The sequence below is a fragment of the Delphinapterus leucas genome, chromosome 1, assembly GCF_059928025.1.
Source record: "Delphinapterus leucas isolate spDelLeu-1000000601 "Yukka" chromosome 1, BTC_Dleu_Yukka2, whole genome shotgun sequence".
In the NCBI taxonomy this organism is placed as follows: Eukaryota; Metazoa; Chordata; class Mammalia; order Artiodactyla; family Monodontidae; genus Delphinapterus; species Delphinapterus leucas.
The window spans coordinates 144,763,323-144,784,737 of record NC_143129.1 but is presented as its reverse complement, the minus strand read 5'-3'; the positions used below and the strand labels follow the sequence as shown (position 1 = coordinate 144,784,737).

Genomic DNA, 21,415 nt, shown 5'->3' with positions numbered 1-21,415 from the left:
GTGTGTGCACACATACTCACATGAGTGCCTAACACATTCCAGGCCTATACGACTGATAAACGTGTTCTCAAAGAGGAACTGGAAGACCCACTGATAGTTCCTCCTCCGGAGAGCTCCAGAAACCCCTGTTAAGGGCCTGGAAATGTTCACAGAAGTGGAGGAGAGGGGATGGGAATCGGTCCATGGTTCTGTCGGTCTCTGACTGGACTAGGTGTTTTATGGCCTCCCTCTACTCTCCTTATTTGGGGCCCCAGAGCCTGGGGGCAAAGGCCAATAGGTAGCTGTGCAGTGACCTCCTTTAGCTCTCTTGGGTCCCACCCAAGCCCCTCAGCAACCATCACTCTTCCCAGTGTACAACTTCCCTTTGGTGGAGGGTAAGATGTGGGCTACCCCCCACTGTCAGGCAGCTCTGAAGCCTTGCCTGTCTGCTGCAGGGTGGAGGAGGAAGACTGAGGGAACAGGAGAAAGTGGGGGAGATCACTCTTTTCTCATGGATGAAGGAGGGTCAGCCAGAGCTGGGACATGTGCCTTCCTGCCCAGTGACCAGTATCGTGCATCTGCTGGATCAGAGGGGTAGAAATTATTCTCTTTCACAGGCTAAACCGGTGAGGCCTTACAAAATCCCGCTGACTGCCTCATAGGCTGTACCTGACTCATATTTTTTTCCAGGTTGAAAATGCCTCCCTTTGTTAACTATAGCCTGTGTGTGTGTATGTGTGTGTGTGTGTGTGTGTGTGTGTGTGTTTCACAAGAGGAGAATTTGGGTGGGGTGATCCAGGGTTTTTTGGAGCCTAAGCTTTTTATAATTTGGAGGCTCCTCTTTAAGTAGAAGAAGACAAAATGTGAACACAAAATTAAGGACAGTCCCTTTGGAAAAGAACTATATGAGAAAGGAGCCTTGATATTTTCAATTTCATTAGCTTCAGGTTAAAATCACCTCTGGTGCTGATGGTAGGTGAACGCTTCCTTCCTCTGAGGCAGATTGCAAAGCTCTGCATGAACTGCGTGCTTGGGGGTGACGGCAGGTCCTGCTGGGCTCTGAGCACCTTACTGTCCTCTGCCCACCGTGCCTCGCAGAGAGCAGCAGAACAAGTACTAACATTTAGAGAAGACCTTCAGTGGGCCACGTGGGCTGCATGCCAGACACTGAGACTTCAACTACTCTTGGGTGGCAGGTTTTATGCTCCCCAAATTAGAGATGAGCAGGGTGAGAGCCAGAGTGGGAGTGTCTCTTTCCCAGATTTACTAACACTACTAAGAGGATGAGCTGAGATTTGAACCCAGGACTACATGACTCCAGATCTATGTTTTTCCAAAGCCAAGCCATAAACATGCACAGCAAAATTTATGGGATGAGTAAATGACTTAGTGAATGAGTTAGTGCATAAATGAATAATAAATGAATACGTGTTGAAATGAACTAGTGACAGAATGGATGAATGAATGAAGAGATAAAAATACGAAATAACAAGCTCACTTATTGAAAATTCACTGTGTGCCAGGTGCTGTGCTAGATTCTTAGGGATCTTCTTGTCTAGTGAGGAAACCAGATATTGTGTGCCAAGAAAGGGGACGTGGATAAGATGCCCTGGGAACTTATAAGTGGACCTCACCTGTCTGGGGGACCTGGAAGGCTCATAACATATAAGCTGAAATCTGAAGGGGTGAAACTGTGGGTGTTAGTCAGGGAATGCAGCTGGAGAAGGGGGTGCCCAACCTATGGAGGGCCAGAATTAACCTGGGAGCTTGGCTCTTCGGAGAAACTCAAAGGAGTTGAGGGATGTTGGAATGAAGGGGTGGGGTATAGAGGGAGTATGGAGGGGCAAGAAAGGAGAAAAGAGAGTTGGGGCCAGACACAGAAGGGCCTTTTAGGTCCTGCTAAGGATTGGGGATGCTGTCCTGAAGACAATGGGAAGCCATTGAGGGTAGGAAGTCAGGTGGCGTAAAGAGGTGGTCTTGGCTGCCCTGAGGGCCAGTGGGGTGGGTCATCTTCCTCCCCTTGTCCTCCACTTCCTTAAGTATATAATGCAGAAGTCACACCTAACTTCTGGGACTGTGTGTGTGTGCAGGGAGATTTTGTTAGCAGATGTGCATGCCTGGCCTTTAGACTTTGCTCAGTACGTGTTGGAAAAGCCACTCTTGCCTGACTTGCTCTCCTTCTGCATCTCCTCCCAGGGACCAACTCCTGCTTAAGAACACCATGCACGCAGGTGAGCTGTCCCTACAATTCCCGTAGGAAGGGTGGCCCAGGTATGGGGGTAGGATAGAGTGGGAGGATTGGGGAGTTCACCCAGCAGTCAGATTGCTGGGCTGAGACAGGCTCTGTTTTGGTTGATTGCCCCAGGTGCCTGCCGCACCCAGAACAAACTGCTAAGGGCCGTGGGCAGCTCTGTCAAGGCTGCTTTGGGAATCTAGAACCACAGTCATTCACAGAATAGTTCTAGAAACTTAGTGGTTGGCTGGAAGTAGGGTAAGTAAGGAGGCTCCCCCTTCCCTTTTTCTGCCTTAAGGGGGATCCTCATTGGTCTAGTATTTGTGGACTTCTTACTGTGGACCTGGCATTGTGTTAGGTGCTGGGGATGCCCCTGGCACTAAGATATGCATAGTTCTCTCCAGGGGGGAGCTCATCTCTAGCAGGGGCTGGACCACTAAACAAGTCATTGGAATAAAGTGCCATGAATCATTTGCTCAGAAGAGTGGGATCGGCAAGGATAGTAGGAGGAGGTTCCAGGACAAGGCAATTGCATGTAAGGGCCGTGAGCTGCAAGGGAGCAGGGTGTGGTCAAAGAAGGGAACACAGGGGATGGGGCTGGAACTGAGAGAGCCAGGGGAGAGCCGTGCAGGACAGGACTGGACAGGTGGGCTGGACGTGGTCATGAAGGACCTCGTAAGTCACCCCAGAAACTTCATGCTAAGGATGGTGGGGAGCCATGGAAGGGTTTCAACAGGTGAGGCTCAATTTGCCTTTCTCCCTCTCAGGAGTTCAACAGTAGGCTATTGGACAGAAGGGAGCAGTGGCATTGAGAGAACTCCAGACCAGGCATGGCCATGAATCCAGGGGCTAGTCTGGTCCTCCGTGAAGACACAAAGATGATACCCACTCTCAACTCCACTGAGGCCCCTGGTTTAGGCTCTGACACCATCTCTGGGCCCAACCTAGATACAGACCTTGTTCCTGTCTTGAATCCACCCCTGGGTCCTGGCTTGGTTCTTGTTCCAGACCTTAATCCAACTCTGAGTCCTGTCTCAGAGGAGGCCCCTGGCCTGGTATCTGATAACACCCCCAGACCTGATGACAGCAGGGCCGCAGCTCCAGCCTCCCTCCAGATCACCACTGCCCACTCTGGTGAAGCTTTGGGTTTGGATTCCAATCACATCTCGACAGCTGACTCACAGAGGGCCCTAAGACCAGCCTCAAACCTCGTTCTGAGCCCTGGCTCTACAGAAGCCCAGGGTCTGAGTTTGGGGAGCCACTCTGGGCCAGATTCTGAGGAGGCCTTCAGCTCCCTCCCAAGCAAGAGTTTTGTTTTGGGTCAGAGTAACTCCAATCCTTCCAGGCCTGAATCAAACCCATTTAAAAGGCCTTATTCAAAAGAAACCCTTGTTCTGGGCCAAAGAATCTCCAGGCCAGGCTCAAAAACTCTCCTTATTCCAGCCCCAAACTCTTCTCTGGATCCTGATTCCAATAAGCTGCTCAGTGTGGGCTCAGGAAACATCTCCAAGCTGGACCTGAATGCAGCTCCAAGTTCTCCTGGGTCCCTAATGCCAGACATGAACGAGACCATCACTTTGGTTTCACATAACATCTCTGGATCTGTTTCAAAAAGAACCTCTGGTGCAGCCTGGAACACGAGTTCCAAGGGAACCATCAACATGGCTTCAAATGACAATCCCAAGTCTGATTTGAACATGACCATCCCTCGGGCCTCATGCTTGACCCGGTTTTCTGGTCCCAGCGGGGCTATCAGCCTGCACTCCAGCACCCAGGGACCCAACTCCACCCCTTCTCCACCCTCATGCATGACCCCGATCCTAGGCTCCAATGAGACTCTGAGCCTGGTCTCCAGCCTCATCTTCAGTGACACCTCCACCCTGACACTGAGCAGCCAGCAGGACTGTTCCGAGGACAAGAGCATCCACACAGCGCCCATAGAGGGGAATCCGGGGAGCTGGGGCAAGATGACTAGTGTCGAGGTGGGCCAGTTCCCACTGGGGTTCCCCACCAGTGACACCATGAACAAGGACTCCACAGCCTTCCAGAGCATCCCTCAGGGTGAGTAAGGCCAGAGTGCCAGCCCCAGAGAGGACACTGACCTGGAAGAACCCTATTCAGACTTGTAGGGCAGGGAAGGGAGAGGAGAGGGGAAAGGAAGGGAAGAGTATGCAACGGATAGCATGCAGTATATTAACTATACGTGAGAAGGGGACAGCATGCAATGAATAACATGCAATATGTTAATTATACATGAGAGATCTAGTGCTTGCTGTGTGATTTGGGACAAGTTACTTAATCTCTCTGAGTTTCAATTTTCTTAACTGTAATATAATATCTCCATATAATCATACTTTCATTCTGTCCAAATTACAAGTCAACTAACTAACTATACCTTCCTTTCCTTATTGAGAAATTTCAGGTCTGTCTTCTCAAGTCAAAGTTTGAACAGTGGAGCAGGCAGGCTTGAGTTTTTGAGGTCCCCACCTAAGTGAAGCCTTGGGGTCCAATCTGGAACCTGTGGCTCACTTCTGATGTGCAAGAGTTCTGTAAAGGAATCCCCCACCAGTTTTTGATGTTGTGAAGATCTTCTCCCTATTATTTATATCTCCAAATATTTTTGTTTGTTCATGCACCAATACCATATTGCAATTAAAAAAAATTTACCATGGGTTTCCCTGGTGGCGCAGTGGTTGAGAGTCCGCCTGCTGATGCAGGGGACACGGGTTTGTGCCCCGGTCCGGGAAGATCCCACGTGCCGCGGAGTGGCTGGGCCCGTGAGCCATGGCCGCTGAGTCTGTGTATCTGGAGCCTGTGCTCCGCAATGGGAGAGGCCACAGCAGTGAGAGGCCCGCGAACTGCAAAAAAAAAAAAAAAAAAAATTTACCATGGCTTTGCAAGTATGCATTCATATCTGGTAGGGTGAAAACTCCTCTTTAAAGTTCTCAAAACTATTCTGAGGACAACAGCATCCACACCATGCCCTGGAGGCTATTTGAACACCCTCATTCTTCTATATACATTTTAAAATGCGTTTGTCTAGGTCCTCAAAAAATCTTTCTGGCATTTTTATTGGAATGTTATTAATCTATCCATCTATTGGAGTTTTACTTTATTTTTTTATTTTTTAAGCAAAAATTTTTTTAATTAATTTTTGACTGTGCTGGGTCTCCGTTGCTGCACGTGGGCTTTCTCTAGTTGTGGCGAGTGGGGGCTACTCTTCGTTGCGGTGTGTGGGCTTCTCATTGCGGTGGCTTCTCTTGTTGCGGAGCACGGGCTCTAGGTGCACAGGCTCAGTAGTTGTGGCTTGCGGGCTCTAGAGCACAGGCTCAGTAGTTGTGGCGCATGGGCTTAGTTGCTCCGCGGCATGTGGGATCTTCCCAGACCAGGGCTCGAACCCGTGTCCCCTGCATTGGCAGGTGGATTCTTAACCACTGCGCTACCAGGGAAGTCCCAAGTTTTACTTTATATGGGATATATCCTTTACTAGAATTTTAAAAATTCTCCATAAAAGACTAGTGCATTTTTGGATAGGTTAATTCTTAGGTACTTTACAGTTCTTATTGCTACCATGAATCATACCTCATTTTCTAATACAATTCTTATTTTGTACTGATGATGCCGATGATGTAGAGGAACTTTGTTTACACAAGTTGGTCTTTTTGTTTAAACAGCTTTATTGAGATAAAACTTACATATCATAAAAGTCACTCAAAGTGTACAATTTAATGGTTTTAAAATATACATAGAATTATGCAACCATCACCACCACAATCAATTTTAGAACATTTTCCAAAGTGGCTGAACTATTTTACATTCCCACCAGCAGTATATGACACTTGTTATTGTTTGTCTGTCTTTTTTTTTTTAACAAAAAGCTAGGAATCCTTTTGAATTTCTTAAAATCATTTTTATCTTTTATTTTTATACAATTTTAAATGTTACACTCCATTTACAGTTATTACAAACTATTGGCTATATTCCCCATGTTGCACAATACATCCTTGTAGCCTATTTTACACCCAATAGTTTGTACCTCCCACTTGTCTGTCTTTTTTATAACCATCTTAGTGGGTGTGAAGTATCTCATTGTGGTTTTGATTTGCATTTCCCTGAAGGGTAGTAATATTGAACGACTTTTCATATACTCTCAGCCACTTCTATATCTTATTTGGATAAATGTCAATTCAAATCCTTTGCCCACTTAAAAAATTGGGCATGTCTTTTTATTACTGAGTTGTAAGTGATCTTTATATATTCTAAATATAAGTTATATCCCTTATCCCCAGATAAGATATATACCTTATCAGATATATAATTTGCCAATATTTTTTAAACTATGGGTTGTCTTTTTATTTTTTTCATGGTGTCCTTTGAAACACAAAAGTTTTAAATTTCAATCCTGTCCAGTTTATTTTTTCTTTCATTGTTTGTGCTTTTGGTGTCATATGTAAGAAATTATTACCTAATCCAAGATCATGAAAATTTATGCCTATGTTTTCTTCTAAGAGTTTTATAATTTTAGTTCTGAAATTTAGGTCTTTGATCCATTTTGAGTTAACTTTTGTATATGGTGTGAAATTGGGGTCCAACTTCATTCCTTTGCATGTGGAGTCCAGTTATTATTGTGATACAATTCACATATTATACAATTTACCCATTTAAAGTGAACAACTCAATGGCTTTTGGTATATTATTAATCTTTTAAAAATTGTAGTAAAATGTATATAACATACATATGCCATTTTAAACATTTTTTAAAATAAATTTGTTTATTTTATTTTTGACTGTGCTGGGTGTCTGTTGCCGTGCGTGGGCTTTTCTCTAGTCGTGGCGAGCGGGGGCTACCCTTCGTTGCGGTGTGTGGGCTTCTCATTGCGGTGGCTTCTCTTGTTGTGGAGCATGGGCTCTAGGAGCGTGGGCTTCAGTAGTTGTGGCATGCGGGCTCTAGAGCACAGGCTCAGTAGTTGTGGCGCATGGGCTTTTTTGCTCCGTGGCATGTGAGATCTTCCCGGACCAGGGCTTGATCCTGTGTCCCCTGCATTGGCAGGCAGATTCTTAACCACCGTGCCACCAGGGAAGCCCTTAAACATTCAGTGGCATTAGTCGCACTCACAATATTGTGTAACCATTACCACTATCTATTTCCAAAACTTTTTTTTTTTTTTTTTCCAAAACTTTTTCATCATCCCAAATAGAAGGTCTCACCATAGGCAATAACTCCCCATTCCTCTCTCCCCAGTCCCTCGTAAGCTCTAATCTACTTTCTGTCTCTATGAATTTGCCTACTCTAGGTAACTCATGAAATGGAATCATACATTTGTCCTTTTGTACCTGGTTTATTTCACTTAGCATAATGTTCATCCATGTTGTAACATGCATCAGTACTTCATTCCTTTTTATGGTTGGATAATTCCAATGTATGTACCACATTTTATTTGTCCATGGACAAATATTTGGGTTGTTTCCACTTTTTGGCTCTTATGAATAATGCCGCTATACACGTCAGCACACAAGTATCTGTTTGAACGCTTGCTTTCAATTCCTTTAGGTATATACCTAGGAGTGGAATTGCTGGATCATATGGTAATTCTATGTTTAGCTTTTTGAGGAACAGCCAAATTATTTCCCATATCAGCTGTACAATTTTGCATTCCCTCCAGAAATGTACAAGGGTTCTAAAGTACAAGGGTTCCAATTTCTGCACTACTAATCTCTCCTTGCCAACACTTGTTATTTTCCATTTTTTAGAGAACATTTTTATAATAGCCATCTTAAAGAGTGTGAAGTAGTATTTTATTGTGATTTTAATTTGCATTTCCCTAATGACTGATGATGTTGAGCATTTTAACATGCTTATTTGCCATTTGTATATCTTTTTAGGGAGAAATAATTATTCAATCCTTTACCCATTTTCAAATTTGGTTGTTTTTTGTTGTTGAGTTTTAGGAGCTCTTTACACATTCTGGATATTAATTCCTTATCAGATGTACAATTTGTAAATATTGGCACCCATTCTGTGAGTTGTCTTTTCATTCTTTTGACATTGTCCTTTGATGCATAAAAGTGTTTAATTTTGATGAGAACCAATTTGTCTACTTGTTTATTATCTGTTATTTTGGTGTTATGTTCAAGGAATTGTTGCCATATCCAATGTCATGAAGATTTCCCCCTATGTTCTCTTCTAAGAGTTTCATAGTTTTAGCTTTTAAGTTTAGTCTTTAAGTTAATTTTTGTATGTAGTATGAGGTAGGGGTCCAACTTCATTCTTTTGCATGTGGATATCCAGTTTCTCTAGCATCATGTGTTGAAAAGAGCATCCTTTTTCCACTGAATGGTCTTGAGACCTTTGTCAAAAATCAATTGACCATATATATGAGGGTTTATGTCTATTTTATTCCATTGGTCTTTATGTCTGTCCTATGCCAGTACCACACTGTTTTGATTTCTATAGATTTGTAGTAAGTTTGGAATCAGAAAATATGAGTCTACCAACTTTGTTCTTTTTCAAGATTGTTTTGGCTATTTAGGGTCAATTTTTGTTTTTTAATAGGAGCATTTTGTCCATTTGGATTTTTAAAAGCAATGTATTTTCAAACTGTATTTGTCTTCTAAAAACTTTTTCAAGGTATATAACATATATCAGTAAAATACGTAAAGTGCACTACTAACCTTAAGTGTACAGCTTGATGAATATTTACACACCTATACACACTGGTAACTACCACCCAGATCAAGACACAGATCTTTTCCAGCATCCCAGAACCTTCCCTTGTGATCCTTTCCAATCAATACCCCTTCTTCTGGGGCAGGGCTTCTCAGTCTTGGCACTATTGACATTTTGTGTTAGATAGATCTTTGTTGTGTGAGTGTGGGTGCGTGGGGAGCTGTTCTATGCATTGTAAGATGCATCCCTGGTCTCTGCCCAGTAGATGCTAGTAGTAACATCCCCCCTCACAAGTTGCCCTCAGCTAACAACAGCCATAGAGGGAACAATTCTGATTTGTATCACCATAGACTAGTTCTGCCTGTTTTTGAACTTCTTATCAATAGGATACTACAGTATATACTGTTTTGACTCTGGCTTCTTTAGCCCACCATGATGTCATTTAGATTCATCCACATTGTTGCATGTATCATAGTCGATTCTTTTTATTGTTTTGCAGTATTCCATCTTATGAACATACCACAATTTGTTTATCCATTCTTTGCTGATGGACATTAGGATTTTTTCTACATTTTGGATATTATAAATAAAGTTACTTTGAACATTTTCGTACATGTCTTTTGGTACACAGATACATTTATTTATCTAGAAGAGGAATTTCTGGGTCATAGCATAAGCATATGTTTAGCTTTAGTAGATATTGCCAATTTTTCAAAAGTGGTTGAATTAATTTACCATCTCACCTGTGAGAGTTCCAACTACTCCATATCCTCACAAACGTTTGGTATTGTTAGTTTTCAAAACTTTAGCCATTCTGTTTGGTGTCTAATGATATTTTGGTGTGATTTTAATTTGCATTTTTTGATGACTACTGATGTTAAGCATCTTTTAATATGATTATTGTCAATTTGTATATCCTTTTTTAGAATATATTTATTTATTTTTGGTTGTGTTGGGTCTTAGTTGCTGCGCACAGGCTGTTTGTTGCAGCATGCAGGCTTCTCTCTAGCTGTAGCACGTGGGCTCCTGAGTGCGCAGGCTCTCTAGTTGTGGCATACGGGCTCTCTAGTTGTGGTGCACAGTCTCTCTAGCTATGGCCTGCAGCCTCAGTAGTTATGGTGTTCAGGCTTAGTTGCCCTGCAGCATGTGGGATCTTTGTTCCCTGACCAGGGATCGAACCTGCGTCTGCTGCATTGGAAGGCAGATTCTTAACCCCTGGACCACCAGGGAAGTCTCTGTATATCCTTTTTTATGAAGTGCCTGTTCAAGTCTTTTGCTCATTTAAAAAATTTGGTTGTCTTTTTCTTATAGATTTGTGGAAGTTCTTTATATTGATATAATCCAGATATGTGTACTCAAAGGTTGTGAAAATAGTCTCATATTTTCCCCCAGAAGTCTTATTGTTTTTTTGTTCACATTAAATTTATAATGCATCATGTATTAATTTTGGAAAACAGTGTGAGAGAGGGACTTAAGGCTCATTTTCCCCCCATGTGGATATCTAATTGCTCCAGACCATTTATTGAAAAGACCTACTTTCTCCACTGAATTGCAGTGTCACCTTTGAGGTAAGTCAAGTGACTGTATATGCATAGGTTTATTTCTGGACTCTTTCTGTTCCTTTGTTTGTCTATCCTTAACCATTGCCGTAGTTACTGTGTTTTAGAGTAAGTCTTGATATTTATTACTGTAAGTCCTCCAACTTTGTCCTTTCTCAAGATTGTCTATTCTAGGTGATTTACTTTTCCATACAGATTCTAAAAACAGCTTGTCTATTTCCATAAAATATAATAAAAATCTGTTAGATTTTCATTGGAATTTCATTGAATTTATAAATCAATTTATGTAGCATTGTCTTCTGTATAAACTGTGTTTTCCAACCCATAGTCCATTTATATTTAATGTAATTATGGATAGTTAAAAAAATTTTTTTTAATTTTAAATTGAAGTGTAGTTGATTTACAATTATGGGTAGCTTGATATCTATCATCTTATGTTTGTATTCTTTGTTCTGCTTGCTCTATATTTCTTTTTTACTCCTTTTTTGGTTTTGGGGGTGTTTCTTCCTCCCTCTTTTCTCTGTTACTTGTGGGGAAGTTACTGTTTTAAGTCTTTTAGTGATTCTCTAGAAGTTACAATGTGCATATTTAATTTATCACAAAGTCCAACTAATCAATGCATTTATCTTCCTCCCAGACAGTTTAAGACTTAGAAACATGTTAACCCCACTTAATCTCCCCCTCACCACCAATTTATATGCTCTCCTGGTAATGTATATTAATTCTGTCTTTTTCTTAACCCTGTAAACATTATTATTATTTTATGTAGTTAATGTTCTTATATTTACCAAAATATTAACCTTTTTCTTATTTGTTTGTTGCATCTCAGACCTTCCATCTGGGATTAATTCCCTTTTGCCTAAAGTGCATCCTTTAGAATTTGCTTTAGTGAATTCTGCTGATGGCCGACTCTTTCCATTTTTGTCTGAAAATGTCTCTATTTATCCCTCATTCTTTAAAAAAAATTAAAACAATAAAAACTTGCAGAAAAGTTGAAAGTACAGTATAAAAATTTTTTCTGAATAATTTGATAATAAGTTGCCAAATGATATCCTACCCATCTTGAATTTTAATATGTGTTTCTTACAATAAAAGATAAAAGTTAACCATCAGAATCAGGAAATTAATACTGATACACTGCTACCATCTAATCATCACGCCCCATTCAAATGTCACCAATTGTCCCAGTAATGCTCTTTATTAAAAAACGATCCAGGTCAGAATCATTCATTGCTCTTTTTTGTCTCATCTGTTTTGTTTCCCCCAGCCCTCAGACTTTCCTTGGCTGTCATGTGCCTGATACACTGGAAGATTACAGGCCAGCTATTTTATAAGATGTGCCTCATTTTGGGTTTATCTGATGTGTCCTCATGATCAGATTCATGTCATACATCTTTGGCAGGAGTAGCACAGGCGTGATGCTTGGTTTTCCTCACTGCATCCTATCTGGTGGTGCATGGTTCTGATTTGCTCCATTACTGGCGGTGTTCACTTTGATCACTTGAGTACAATGGTTGCTGCCAAGGTTTTCCACTGTAAAGTCATTATTTACCCCTTTTTAGTAAATATTATGTATAAATATTATGTAAAAATATTAAGGAGGTACTTTGAAACTATGTAAATATACCATTCCTCATCAAACTTTCAATTTAGCTATTTACTTATTTATATTAGTATGGACTTACGTTTTCCTAGTTTACTCGATGGACCATAATCTGTTGCTACCACCATTTATTGTGATACTCAAACTTTCCCGAGTTTAACCAAGGAATCCCTTTTGAGCAAGCTTTGTATCTCTTTGACGTGTTTCCATACTTCCTTGGGCTCTCTTCCTTGTTTTCTGGTACAAGATGTCTCAGGCTCATCCTGCACTTTCTCTGCCCAAGTCCTAGAATCAGCCATTTCTCCAAGGAGACTTGTTCCTTTAGTACTTAGAAGCCAAGATTTGGTGCTAGCTCTATTCACTACTATTGAGGTGTCTCTGCTTCTCACTATTGACTCCATCCTCTGGTAGCCTCTGGTGGCCAAGTTACCCCTGAAGTTCCAGGGTCTCTCTCCTTGGGCTTCCCCTCAGCCCCCCTTAAGTCAAGGGCTCTATTGGCCCTGCTCAGCCAATAGAGCCCATAGCTGGACCAATCACTGTGTCTGGGGGCACAGGACTCTCTTACTGGCCAAGCGTGGGTTCCAGGTCCACCTTTATTCATTTGTTTGTTTATTGACAATATTATATTAGTTTCAGGTGTAAAGCCCACCCTTATTTGAAGAGGGATGATGGGTGTGATTTGCAGCTTCACCTAGCTATATGGAATGAGTAGCCTACATGGAAGACAGAGGCTTTTTCACCAGAAGAAAGATGAGGAACTTTGGGGCTGACAAAATAACATGTATCTACTATAACAAATAAGAGTTTAACTATAAATTGTGATAACAACTGAAAGAAGAGAATAGGATGATGCACAAGAGGATCACAGTGGGCCTTTCATTAGCCTGAAGGTCAGGGGAGGCCTCTTTGAGGAGTGGCAGGCAAGCAAAGACCTGAAGGATGGGGCTCTACCTGGGCAAGGGGGTGTGGCAGTGGAGCGGCCCAGGTAGAAGAAACTACCTGTGCAAAGACCCTGAGGGGGAAGCTTGCTGGGCCTGGAAGGAGGCCAGTGTGGTGGGCGCATGGTGAGCCAGGGGAGAGCAGGGGGAGGTGAGGCTGGGGAGGTGGGCAGGGGAGACTGGCCTGGCAGGGCCTTGAAGGCACTAACGAGGATGCTTGCTTTATGCTGGGTGAAATGGGGCCCCTGAAGGCTTTTAGGGATGGGAGCTCAGTCTGGCTGCTGGCGGAGTAAGGATTGGAGGGGCCCAGTGTGGGAGGTGGGAAGGGACTCTGCTACACCATATCTTTACCCTCCCTCTCCTCTCCTCAATGGAACTATGACCCACAGGAGCCTTCGATGAAGTAGCCTCATGTCTGGTGAAGGTGCCAGGGCAGAGAGAGGATGGCAACAAAGTGGCTCTGGTATGCTTCCTGCTAACACCCACCTGACTTTTCTGGGATGCCCTCTTCCCCCGCGCGCACCCCACCCCCAGCATTCCTTGTTTCTCTGCCTGGCTCTTCTCTCCTCCTTGGTACCCATCATCTGAAGCACAACAGGCTTTATAAGTTTATCTTGTTTCTTGTTATTCTCTCGCACTGGGATGCATCCTCCATAAATCAGGGATTTTTGTTTGTCTTATTCCTAGCTGCATTCCTAGCATCTAGAGCAGTGCCTGGCATATCCTAGGCGCTCGATAACAGTTTTTTAAACCATGGAATGAATTGTGAGAGGGTTTCTAAAAGCGGAAGAAAAGGGAATTCCCTGGTGGTCCAGTGGTTAGGACTAGGGTTCGATCCCTGGTCGGAGGAGTAAGATCCTGCAAGCTGTGTGGCGTGGCCAAATTTAAAAAAAGGGGGTGGGGTGGGGAGAAAAGCTAGATATGACCTTTTTCAGGACACAAGCCCAACCCAGGTCTTAGCCATGCAGCAGGCCTCGGGAGGCCAGAGAAAGCCAGCATCTACAGGCCTTGGTGAGGGCCAGTGGGGGCAGACTGGACAGGCTGGTGGATGTGAGTGTGACACACGGAGTGTGGGTGAGCCTGGTTGGTGGACAGAGTCTGGAGGCAGGGGGCCCACCCAGGCCAGGCCGTGCAACCTGTTCTCTTGATGGGAGGGGTGGGAAAGAGCTTGTGGCATCTTTGACCCACCACACTGTCCATTAGATTTTCTTGTTTTGCTTCCTTTACTATATATTTTATCTGTTTCATGTTTCTTTCTTCTTCTGCCTTACGATAATGAGAACTAATAGGTTAATTAGATGTTGGTTAATGTTTTCCCTCTCTCAGGTTGCAGAATACCTTAATCCGACTAGTGTGTGCCCTTAAGAAGGGTAGATATTAGAAGGCTCTTATCACTTATGATGGCATTTCAGCTTGAGGTGCTGGGACCCTTTCTGTCCCATTGGCTCCTGCCTCTTCTCCTTTGCTTGGAGAGGAGAGAATGCTTTGCAGTCCCTGATATCTGGTCCTCCCCGAAATGCTAGCCTACAGGGATTATCCCCAACCTCCCCGCTGCCACCACGATCTTCTCAAGTCTTCAGCCCCCTCAAGTTCCCCTGTGGTTTCTCACTTGTGTTGAGCTGACACTGGGGGCTGGCAGCTGGGGAGGAGCAGGCCGGCTTGCCTGCAGGTGGCAGGTGGCTAAGGGGGGTGTAGGGACAGCCCCTGAGGGCTGGGTTCAGTGTGGCTCTCACCCTGCGGCTTTGCCCTCTGCTGCCCCCGAGTTCGAGAATGCCCTCAGCCTCCAGAAGAGCCAGGATGTGCTGGACGTGGAAGAAGAGAAGAAGATGACGGTGTGTGAGCAACTTGAGGCCTGTGACATCCTGGTGGGGAGGGGGCGGACGTCCCGAGTCCACCCACTGATGAGGCTGGAGTGGGGTGCGATGGGCAGAGGACAGTCGAGGCACAGACACTTGGGCTTGAGTCTCGGCTCCACCTCTAATTGCCCCCCACCTACCCTGGGGGAGCTCAGCCAAGTCACTTCCCCTCTCGGAGCCTCGCTCTTAATACCTCACAAATGACTGTGATAAAACCTGTGTCCTTGGCTTGTTGGGAGGACAGAACCCAAAGGTTAGTTCACTGTAAAGCCTTAGGCACCTGGGAGCAGTCGTTATTATTTTATACATTATTTCCCCCAAAATTCCTTCTGATGGGGAACCTCTGAAGGAACGTTCCTTTTCTCTTTGCTAAATACAGTCACTTCTCAGTTAACCACCAGAATGTTTGTGCTGGGATAACCACTGAAGTTTCCAGAATTATATTTAGCTATAAAGAGAGAAAAAATCCTTGCCTTTGATACTTCCATTTAATTAATGTTAATTGAGCACCTACAGGTCGTTGGTGCTAGATCAAAAGTGAGGAATTAGAAGGACATTTTAAAGGAATTCAACCGGACCACTTTCGAGGGCCATGCATGGTGTTTTCTGCATTGGGTCGGTCCACGGTTTAGGTATACTTCCCCACCGTGGGGCTGTTGAAACAGTTCTTCCGGAGCCCTACATGGGGGGCGTGCAGCAGGGTAGGGCTTGTCACGTTTTTGGTGGCCTTGACCTTAGGGCTCTGGACAGGGCTTGAGCAGTCAGCTGACTCCCCCCACTAGAGGCCAGGCAGGCTGTGGAGGCTGCCCACGCCGAGGGGCTGCCACGGCCTGCTCCATGAGGAGGAATGGCCTCAGCCCTGGTGGTCTGCGGTGGCCTGTGCCCTCATTGACACCTCCGTGGTCCCCTGTCCAGAAGCAGATCCAGGAGGAGCCGCTGGATTCTCTCTTGAGCTCCGTCCGCCAGCAAGTCATGGAGACCCTGACCCAGCTGAGGTGACCATGGCCCCTTCCCCGAACCCCCTCCCCATTCCCTCTACCCACGGGCTCCACCTGTATCTTCTGGGGCCACTCTGCTGTATGGGGCCCCAGCCCAGTCCCGGGCCTTTTCCTTTCCCTTTGCCCAGCGCCTGCTGGGGCTGTCTGCCCTGCACCCCACTTCCCTCCTCCTACCCTCCCTCCTCATCTCGCGCTTTTGTAGATCTGAATCTTAGCCCTCATGCCAGCTCCGAATCCTTCGCTTCCTGCCTCCAGCCCCAGGCCCACCCCCCCGCACCCCGCCTCGCTCCATGCCCTTGCTTTCTGTCTCTTCCTCAGTCATTCCCAGCTTGTCCTGGGTGTGCAGGAACGGTCGGAGCTGGTGAACACGTGCATGAAGAGTGTGTTCTCCCTGCCCTCCGTGCAGGCCATGCAGGAGAGAGACGAAGACAGGGCTGAGGCCATACAGGTGAGGCAGGGCCCTCCCCAGTGGGGTCTCGGGGCTGCCTGGTGTCCTCAGAGCGAGGCACATTCCTGGACTCCCAGCAGGGAAAGGAAGGTGTTCTGGGAGGTAGATTTTTTAAATTTTTTATTTATTTATTTTTGGTTGCATTGGGTCTTCATTGCTGCGCACGGGCTTTCTCTAGAGGCAGCGAGCAGGGGCTACTCTTCATAGCCGTGCGTGGGCTTCTCATTGCGGTGGCTTCTCTTGTTGCGGAGCACGGGCTCTAGGTGTGCGGGCTTCCGTAGTTGTGGCACGTGGGCTCAGTAGTTGTGGCTCACGGGCTCTAGAGCTCAGGCTCGGTAGTTGTGGTGCACCGACTGAGCTGCTCCGCGGCACGTGGGATCTTCCCGGACCAGTGCTCGAACCCGTGTCCCCTGCATTGGCAGGCGGATTCTTAACCGCTGTGCCACCAGGGAAGTCCCCTGGGAGGTAGATTTGATGTTCACACTGCTCCTCAAGTAGCTTGGGCAGTTCACCTCCCCTCTCCTGGCCTGAGTAGGCACTCGATAATCATTGGGGGAATGTATGAATCTGCAGAATAAAGAATCCCTCATCGGAAGCACTGTCCACTTTGGGCTCTGCCCCATGAGGAGGATGTGGGCAGACGTTGGCATGGCCTCAGGAAATGGCCAGAAGTGAGAGGAAAAGGCCTGAGGACAGGGCGAGTTGGGGCTGAGGCCTGGAAGTGGAACCTCAAGGGGCTCCCATGAGCATCTTCAAACCCTTGCAGGATAGTCCCAGGAGAAGTGATCAGAGGCGACCCTTCATGTAGGATGGGGTCGGTGGGGGAGGTTAGGGAGAGGGATTTCAGCTCTGGGTGAGGCACTTGTACGCATCCTTTCATTCAGCAAATACTAACTGATGCCCAATCCAGAAGTACGAGGGAAGGATACAGTAGGGCTGAGGGCAGATTATCAAAGTATCACACAAATAAATGCAAAATTACAACAGTGGTACGTGTTGCAAGAGAGAAGTACTTGATGCTATGAAAACTATGAAGAGCCTGGAATTGGCGGAGCCTGAGTGTGTTGGGGGTCAGGGCTCGTGGTGCTGGAGGTGAGAGGTTACAGAAGAGCTAACTAGTTGAAGGGGATGGCAGAAGGAAGAGTGTGCCAGGCAGAGGGAGCAGCCTGAGGACAGAGAGAACATGGTGACCAAGGACGATAAGGAGGCAGTGTGGCTGGAGTCCAGAGGGTGAGGTGAGAGAGCCCTGGGGGCCAGACCAGCCCCAGCGTGAAGGTTCTGAGTCCCGGAGGTGGTGCACTTGAGAGAAGACCCAAAGGAGAGGGGGGACCCCCTGCTGGGTGTGAAGAGAGCAGTGCTTCACAGTGATGGGCCCCAGACGGGAGGGAAGGAGGAGGTGGTCGGTGAATGAGGCTTGCTTGGTGGTGGTAGAGTGTAAGCCTGGTGTGCACAGACTCAGGAAGCCTGGACAGAGACAACCTGGAAGGTAGATGTGGAGAGCGGTGGGAAGAGGGGAGGCAGGGGAGGGCGGGTCTCAGAGCACTGCTCAGCCTTGTGTGTGCGTAATGCTTGCACCCTCCTAAGATAATTTCAGGACTGTGGTGTGGCTGAGGAAGGAAGAAACAACTGGGCAGAAGAGAGATGGCTCCTGGAAGGGGCAACTTAGAAAATCTATTTGGATCTAGGAGTAGTAATTTAAAAAAGAATCAGAACACTTCCCCAGAGACAGTAATATAAGTCACGCTGGTCGTCCGTTGATCTAGCTCTCACGGTTCCAGAGCTTTTTCCCACCCTTCTTCTCATGCTCCTCACAAACCGAAACTTCCTTGTTCTGTGACCTTGGACAGGTGTCTCCTTATTGGTAGAATGAGAAAAACACTTTGAGGACAAAATGATATGGTTGTGCAAATCACGAGGCACGCACCTGGCCCGTGGTAGATTTTCAGTAAATGCGGGGCCTCTGATTCCTCCCCTTGTAAGCCAAGAAGGGCAGAGATAATAATTACCAATTTGTCGATAAGGAAACTGTAACCCATGGGGGGAAAGTAATCTGTCCAATATCACACACCAAGGTTAGTCTAAGAGGCGAGACAAGAAAGCAGCTCTCCTGGGTCCGAGTACCCCTTCTTCCCCTGACCCACACCAGGGGTCGCCTAGGGCTGGGGTCTGCTCCAGAGGTTCCCTAGTGGCTTGGTCCTCCTCCTGTCCACAGACACTTTACCATCAGACCTTGGATGCCCTGCAGACACTTCTCAATGCCCTCTTTGTTGAGGACCCCACTCCTGCTGGGCTGAAGAGCATCTTGGAGGTACAGAGGCCGGGAGGAGAGCAAAGGCGGAGGACAATGGAGAATTGACTCGGGAGATCTGGGGGTGGGGGCTGGACCCAGAAAGAGTGATTTTACTACAGGACGTCATCTTGTGCCAGGTCTCTGCTTCCCTGCCCCTCTCACAGGCTACGTCCCATACTCCTGCCCCTTCACTCTCTCCCTATCCCCCATACTCCTGCTACAGCTGTCCCCATATCCTTGCTTTCCAAATTCTTGTTCCTGTCTCTCTCTCCTATCCTCGAGACTCTCCACCTTTCATCTCTCTCCTCACTGACCTTTGTCCTCCCTCTGGTCTCCCAGTCCTGTCCTCAGCTTCTGGACCCCATGTCTCCCCATGATCTAAGAAAAGGAGGAGGGCTACAGCGGGTTGTCTTTATGCTGTCTCCCTAGAAGCTTCCTGATGATTGGTGAAGGCTGGCCTGCCCGTCCAGGCAGTAGACGCTGGCATCCAGCTTGTAGCTCTGAGTCTTGCCCTTTTCCCCACAGCCTCTGGGGCCCTGGATGAACTCTGGGAAGGCCCATGAGAGAGCACGGGCTGTGAAAAGCAATGTCTCTGTGTTGAACCACACGCTTCTGACCCTGCCTTTCTTTGTGAGTGGCCCTGGGAGGGGGGAGGGGCACTCCTAGGGAGAATCTTCCCAGCTCTGAGGGAGCCTGTGCATCCATCCAGAGATTCCCAGGTGGTCCCCACTATCCTCAGAGGGCTCAGCTCTCAGGGCCAGACCACCTAACTAAGTTCACCATTTACGGTATAGCCTTATGAAACCTATAAGTCTCAATCCCTAAGATTATGACACAAACAGATGTCCTCGGGGTTCCCGGCACTGGGGCTTCCGCTGGGGAGGCTCATCATTCACGTCGGGGATCCTGATGAGGAGATTGGCCGGGAGGCTCTGGACGGCATCACCATCCTCTACACCATCTTGGAGCTTCAAAAACGTAAGCCCTTTGGAGTGCCTCTAATACAAGGCTTTTGAGCAGGTACTCAGCCTAGGAATTGAATGGAGCCATGGCAACAAGGCACTGGGGCGATATGGAAGAGACCAACACAGAGTCCAATGGGGTCTGGAAATCAGTGTGAAGGCTTAGTCCCCACAGAACTAGGAGACAGAGGTGACAAACAAAGCCGTTTTGACTTAAGCAATGCTTCTATGTAAGCTTCTCCTCATTCTTCCAAGTTTAATTTGTGACTCGTTTTCACATTCCCATGCCACCGTGTACACCCAGGCATAACAGCCCCAGTGTCCTGGGTTTTGGTCTGTCTTCCCCCACTAGACTATAAGTTCATTTGAGTCTGTGTCTTGTTCACCACTGTATTCCCAGGATCTAGCCCTGGGCCTGGCACATGGTGGGTGCTCAGTGAATATTTATTGGATGAATGAACAAAGAGCAGATCCTATCTTGGAATCTGGAGTGGCTAAAACCTGTAGGTGGGAGTACATCTCTGGATTCAGCTGCAGGGAGCTCGCAATATGGTATGGGCTGCCACAGAAACCCAGCTGGGACTGCACCTAGAGGTGTGCAGTATCAACTGTTACTTGCCTCCTTCCTTTCTCCAGAGTCCCAACTCTGCTCCAAACCAAGGAACCTTGGCACATTGTTCAAACTTCCCTGGCTCTGGAGGCAGAGTGACCTGGGTACAAGACCTAGCTCTGGCCCTTCCTAGCTGTGTGACCTTAGGCAAGTATTTTTCTTGTCAAGGCCTAGATTTCCTCATTTGTAAAAAAGGACACAATAGGATATAACTCACAAGCTTTTTGGAAGATTAAATGAGATCATATATGTAAAAAGACCAGCTCATTCCACATATTATAGGTACTTGCCAAATAGAGTTTCCTTTTTCCCCATCCCTACAAGGATCATCTTATTAGTTTCAACCTTTGGGGATATGGCTGGTGTCCCTGCTCTTCTTGTTCTTTAGCATTTGGGGCAAAGATTTAGCCCCTAGGAGATCTCCCCTGCTGCCCGGGAACCACTCAGACCTCCTGAGTGATAGATGAAGGTGATATAAGCCATGTTGATGATCAGTCTTAGGGACAGGAATAGTATACACCAAATTAGTATTGCCAGATTTAGCAAATAAAAATATAGGACACCCAGTTAAATCTGAATTTCAGATAAAAGGTAAATACCTTTTGGTATATTTGAGACATACTTTCACTAAAAATTGTTTATCTGAAATTCACATTTACTGGGTATCTTGTATTTTATCTGGTGACCCTAAGACAAACCCACCCTGTTAGATTCTCAAGGAGTGAAATGGTTTATCCAGGGCCCCTGACTGTAGGAAGCAGCAAAGCTAGGATTTGAATCTGGGTCTGCCTGATTCCAGGTCTCAATCTCCTTCCTTTTACAAACAACCTGCATACTTAGTCCATATGTTATTCTGCCTCAATGGCCCTTTCTTACGCCTGTGTCTCGCACACCCTGGGGGATCCAGGTAGGACCCACTCCAGGCCACAGTTAGGCTCAGGAAATGTTCCTGAAATGTGTTTCCTTCAGCAGAAAATAAGGAGCCCACACATGCAGGTACTATTCTAGGCACTCGGGACACAGAAGAAAAATGATTAATTCAATAATCCTCCAGTTGAGCTTATCTTCTTGTTGTCAGGAGACAATGAACAAAAAAGCAAGTAACACCTATAGTAAGTCAAGCGATGAGTAGTATTACAGAAAAAAGAAGAAAACAGAAAAGGGAGATTCGGAACACCAGGGGTAAGGGAATTGCAATTTAATAGAGGTGTTGCCACACACACACCAGAAAGGCAAAAATGGAACAGAAAAATTCAGTGGTGAGATGTGAAG

The 21,415-nt window shown here is 46.0% G+C and overlaps 1 protein-coding gene across 1 annotated transcript in view; it reads left to right on the top strand.

The window, feature by feature from the left end:
* The first annotated feature begins 2,468 nt into the window (after positions 1–2,468).
* MROH7 (maestro heat like repeat family member 7) overlaps positions 2,469–21,415 on the top strand; it is a 44,269-nt gene continuing 25,322 nt past the window's right edge. The window contains 8 exon segments of the mRNA XM_089922167.1: positions 2,469–4,273; positions 13,369–13,442; positions 14,749–14,829; positions 15,754–15,830; positions 16,152–16,281; positions 18,494–18,589; positions 19,097–19,201; positions 19,414–19,549. Coding sequence (XP_089778293.1) covers positions 3,043–4,273; positions 13,369–13,442; positions 14,749–14,829; positions 15,754–15,830; positions 16,152–16,281; positions 18,494–18,589; positions 19,097–19,201; positions 19,414–19,549 — 1,930 coding nt within the window. The 5' untranslated portion in view covers positions 2,469–3,042.